The sequence below is a fragment of the Propithecus coquereli genome, unplaced genomic scaffold, assembly GCF_000956105.1.
Source record: "Propithecus coquereli isolate 6110/MARCELLA unplaced genomic scaffold, Pcoq_1.0 Scaffold38, whole genome shotgun sequence".
Taxonomy (NCBI): domain Eukaryota; kingdom Metazoa; phylum Chordata; class Mammalia; order Primates; family Indriidae; genus Propithecus; species Propithecus coquereli.
Genome location: NW_012149507.1, coordinates 125,171 through 130,108, shown reverse-complemented (window position 1 = coordinate 130,108; position 4,938 = coordinate 125,171). Strand labels below are relative to the sequence as shown.

Sequence of the window (4,938 nt, the reverse complement as noted above, 5' to 3'; positions counted from 1 at the left end):
TTTTTTACTAGTAATTATAATAGCAACCATTTAATGTCTAGAACTTAAAATTTCCTATCCCACTGACTTCTCAGAAAGGGCTTGGTATATACATATAATTACATATACTTCATGTATAAGGAAATAGTGGCTCAGAGAGGTTAATAAATTTGCCCAATGTCACACAGCACAGTCAGTCCTGGAATCAAACCCACGTTACTTAGACTCCAAAGCCTGGCATCTGCAGGTGTGCTTTCTCCCCTATACCATTATCATGTGTAGCTTCCCAATAGATTTGGACCATAGTTCTCCAGCTACCTATCATGGTACTTAGTATAGTACCCGGGAAATACCAGACAATAAACAGTGCATGAACAAAGGAATGAATCATCAAGCTTGCAGAAAAGATGAAAAGAAATGACGTGAGGATTGTGAAAACATTCTGTACACTTTGCAGCACTACACAAATACCAGTTATCATAAGTATCTTGGTAGGATGCCCAACCAAGGCAGCCGCTCTACTGAAGATGAGGCTGATTGGCCCAGGGCTGTAAAACATGTTCGAGCTCTAACGCCGCCTGTGAAAATACTATTTCTGTGTCGCTAGCGCCCTCTTGTGTCTCCATGCTGTAATATCATCGTAGGACTTGGGCATTTTATACGAAATTACCAAAACAATTTATAATTGCCACTTTCACTCTTCATTCCTTCTTCAAGGCTGTGCCAAAAATGTCTGAGGGCTGAGTCATCCCTACGGCTAGGTCATCTCAGGTATATGAAAATCTACTTTTCTCTGTCAGTGGTTCGACATGGTGCATAATTTCCAGGCTAGAAGCGGAACTCAGCAGAGCATGTCGGGTTGGGTAGGGTAGTTGAGGCACAGGCTGCAAAGACGTGCCAACGCCACGCTTATGCAGTTTCCAGGGTTCGAGTCTCACCGCTTCCCACCTTCCTCTTGGAATGCCATCGGCCTCCTGCAGCCCCTCGGCATCTCCCGCACGGACGTGGAGGGCATCGAGCATCGCTCTTCCTCCGTTTCAGTCGGGGGCAGAGCTGGCCCTTTGAAAGCACCCTTCCTCGTCGAGTGGGAGGGCGCACGCTTTCCAGGCCACTGACCTCCGTGGGGAGCAATCACCAAGCTCCCCTAGGGAGGCTAGAGAGGGACTGGGTCTGGGTCCACGCTGGATCGCTTCGAGACCCTGCATTATCACAAGCAACCCCTCGAGATGAAGCCACCTAACAGGCTGAGCCCTGTCGGACACGGGGGTGGCTGGATGGGGACTCCGAGGTGGTAAGTGACAGCCCCTTGCACTCACCGCGGCAGTTTTTGGCGGTCACGGCGTCCCCGTAGAAGCCGTCCGCGCACCTTTCGCAGTGGGCGCCGTCCGTGTTCCCCGCGCACTTCAGGCACTGCCCGGTGGCTGCGTCGCAGTGACCGGCCGCCAGGGGGTCCACGTTGCCGCTGCAGTCACACGGCACACAGGATTCCCCGGGCACTGTCGGGTTTCCATAGTAACCGTCTGCGCATCTGCATCAAAGGTTGAAGGCGAGATCAAACCAAGGCCATTACTCAAGACCCTACCCCACTCTCCAGGGACCCCCGAAGGGCGAATAAATCAGACGGGCTCTTCTCCCCGAGACGTGCTGTGGAAGGGATCCAACTCCACGCCCGAGTATTCACGGACGTCCTTCACCCGTCCTGGCAAACGGGGAGAGCGTCCGAAACGAGGCCCAAACCCGTGGACGTGCGCCCGTGTCCGCGACCACCTGGACCCACCCCGACACTCGGTAGGCCACGCGGCTCTCCCGTGGGCTTGGCCAGAGCTGGCTCTGACGTCCACGCCGGGAAAGACAACAGTGGCTTCCAGCTGTCTTCCAGGAAGACGGCTGCTAAATCAAACCACCTGCCACCTGCGAGTTGCCCAGAGCAACGGATCCAACGTGTGAACCACAAATTCTGACTCCTTGCTGCTCCCTATTGTTATTGATGAGAACTCAGATTAGCTCCAGGAGAGGCATCATTCTTTAAAAATGGCCAGCAAGTTCTAACATTCATATTTTAACCAATATATCCATTTTTCTCTATGATTCTATGAAATAATAATTATGCCTCAAAACTCCAAAACCACACTTAACTACGCATTTAAAAATAAGCACATAGAATTTATATTTAATTTTTTAAAAATGTTAATGCAGCTTTCTGAAACCAGCAGAGCAACACAGAGTACCTCTCGCACCAAGCCCCCGAATGCCCCACAGCACACTGGTCGCAGACCACTTCCTCTCCTCCATCCAGGTGGCAGGTGGGGCTGAAACTGACAAAACAGAAATAAATGCAATTTTCCAATGGATGGTGCAGAATTTCTAAATATTTTAAATGCTTAATTTCTACCATTTCTGTGCTTACGAACTTTCAACGAGTCCTCGCTCCTTAGCTGGGAGCCCAGGGCTTCGGACCACCCAGCACCCCGCCCCCCACCTCCCCCCCTACCTCCGCCCCCCCGAGCCTCAACTGTCTTTCACCCATGTTCCTGAGCACTGGACACTCACTGCTCGCTGCTCCTCTGTCCCTCGGCCCGAAATGCCCTTGCTTCCCCCTCTCTGCCTGGGTTAACCCAGCTCAGCCCAATGCCCGAGTCAGCTGCCACTTCCCCAGGAGGCCTGCTCGGACGCCCCTGGGAAGCGGGTTCCTCTCCTCGAGTTCCCTGGCACTGTCTTCCAGCCTCAGAGCCTTTCCCACGCCAGAGCAAGAGTGAGCTCTCTAAACAGCACGGTCAGGGGTCAGGAGGCTCCTGTGGCCCCCAAGGACCCCCACTGCTGACTGAGGTCCCTTCAAACCCTGTTCCTGTGTCTTGGGGAAGCCTGCCCGGGGTGACGGTACCCCTGATTGTATCACAGGTCACCAGGATTGCATCCTTTTTATCCTGGAGTTTCAGATAAAAATTCCCTGTGGGGACTTCTTTGGGAGTGGGTGGAGAAAGAGTTCTGATGGTTAAACCAGTGAGAGAGAAACCAGGACACACACACCCTAGCATGACATTCAAGGCCTTGCCCAGTGGGCCTCCCTCCACGCCCCCCAGGCCTTCTGCTCCAGGGCCAGCTGCAGTTCCTCCAACAGAATGTGCCCATTCCCACTGCCGCCTCGGCGCACCCAGCTCCTCCCGGCTGCAATGCCCATCTACGCCTCAGTGGAATTCCTCCTCCTCCTCCAAGTCTGAGAGAAGGGCTTCCTCAGGTCAGTCCTGCACCCATCCAGGTATGTTGGATACTGCCCCCGCTCCGCCCCACCGTCTTGGGGACGACTCTCCACTAAAGTCATGACCACCTATGAGTCCCCTGGGGCCAGCAGCCAGGTGTGATGCTCAGCGTACCTGCTGTGACACCCTATACACAGTTAGGCACTCAATAAATATTTGTTGAATCAATGAGTGAACTCAGACCATTCCCACGTAGCCTCGTATTTACATATTTTGGTCATTAGATCAAAAACTCCCTAAGCCCAGGGACAATGTTTTATTCCTCTCTGTGTCCCCTCTGCCTCCTAGCCCAGCGGTAGGTGCGCAACGTACACCTGCAGCAGAACCAATGCCCAACATTAGACCAAGGGGGAAACAGTGTGCCTATGTTCTTGCTACCACACACATTTTCTCGCATGCTTTAATACACCAAACTTTTTTTACAGAAGATAACGCATCTCTCTGTCCCTAATCGAAATCAACCACCACTGGGCAAAGTTCACACTCTAACTGCACACACACAGTCTCGCTCTGGAGATGTTAGTGCGCGTCTTGGCGGGGAGCCCGGCCACGCTGCAGGAGTCATGGTGCAGCTTCCGTGCTTACTTGTTGGAGGCCGTGGCGAGAGGGCAGGCGCAGGGCTGGCAGTCCCCGGGAGTCCCCTGGGAAGGCTCCCCGTAGAAGCCGGGCAAGCACCGCTCACAGTGGTCCCCGGTAGTGTTGTGCGCGCACGCCTAAGGCACATGCGTGAAAAGAAGAATAAGTTTGGGTTTCTTCACAGGATTTTCAGGTTCATCTACAAACAATTTGTAAGTCCAAGTGCAAAAAAAAAAAAGACGAAATGCTAAAACCAGTCACCAAACACTAAGTTATATTTTCAGATGAACTAATTTTTTTAAAAAATGTAATTTGTATAAATGAGAAACCTAAGAACTTTCACTTTGACCATGTTGGAGTAACAAGCACTAGCCTTGCCCACCTGTAGAAAACAACTAGAAACTGGAGCAAAACATATCGAACGACTGCTTTCAGAGACTGGACAGCAGCTGGTGCAGGGCTGCGGCGCCTGGGACAAGGGAAGTGATCGAGGTGAGACCCGCGATCGCATGTCTTTCTTCCCGGAGGCGCTTGCCAGGAGGTGGGGTGGGGGATCCCCAGTCAGCACGGTGGTTTTGCTGCGTGGAGGGCACAGAGCTCAGAGTTCGGGGAGGCTGGACCAGGTGGGATTGGGGGCAGAGTACTGGAGCTTCACAGAGTAAGAGCACCAGAAATCTGCACAGGGACCCCTTTGAATATAGCTACTGAATACTAAGCTTCTAAAGTATATAGTGAAACTCCAGGAGGCCAGACAAAGAAATACAGGTGAGCTGTAAGCTGAAAAACTCAGAACTCACACAGAGCTAAGGGACATTAGAATTCTCACCGGTGTGGGGAAACCCTGACAAATACTCAGCACTTTGTAGAGACCCTAGGAAACCCCTTAACAGTAGGGCTAACCCTGCTATAGAGTAGAGGCTGTACTAGACCCACCCTAACAGAGTTTACAAACAACCCTTGAAACAATCAAGCTGACCCGCAATAATTTAACTACCTGCCAAAACAAACTTCCACATTCTTTAAAGGAAAGCAACAAAATCCAGAAACTCGGCAATGCAACAATAGTCATTCAATAATCTTCATCATGCAATCAAACAGTACTCGATAACGCTCCCCCTGGGCACAT

The 4,938-nt window shown here is 51.6% G+C and overlaps 1 protein-coding gene across 1 annotated transcript in view; it reads right to left on the bottom strand.

Moving 5' to 3' along the window:
- Window positions 1–4,938, bottom strand: part of LAMA1 (laminin, alpha 1) — a 155,058-nt gene that overhangs the window by 78,820 nt on the left and 71,300 nt on the right. Inside the window, exons 15-17 of the mRNA XM_012652073.1 lie at window positions 3,822–3,949; window positions 2,208–2,294; window positions 1,296–1,507 (exon numbers count right to left, since the gene is read on the bottom strand). Of these exons, the coding sequence (XP_012507527.1) occupies window positions 1,296–1,507; window positions 2,208–2,294; window positions 3,822–3,949 (427 nt within the window). The remainder of the gene's footprint in view (window positions 1–1,295; window positions 1,508–2,207; window positions 2,295–3,821; window positions 3,950–4,938) is intronic.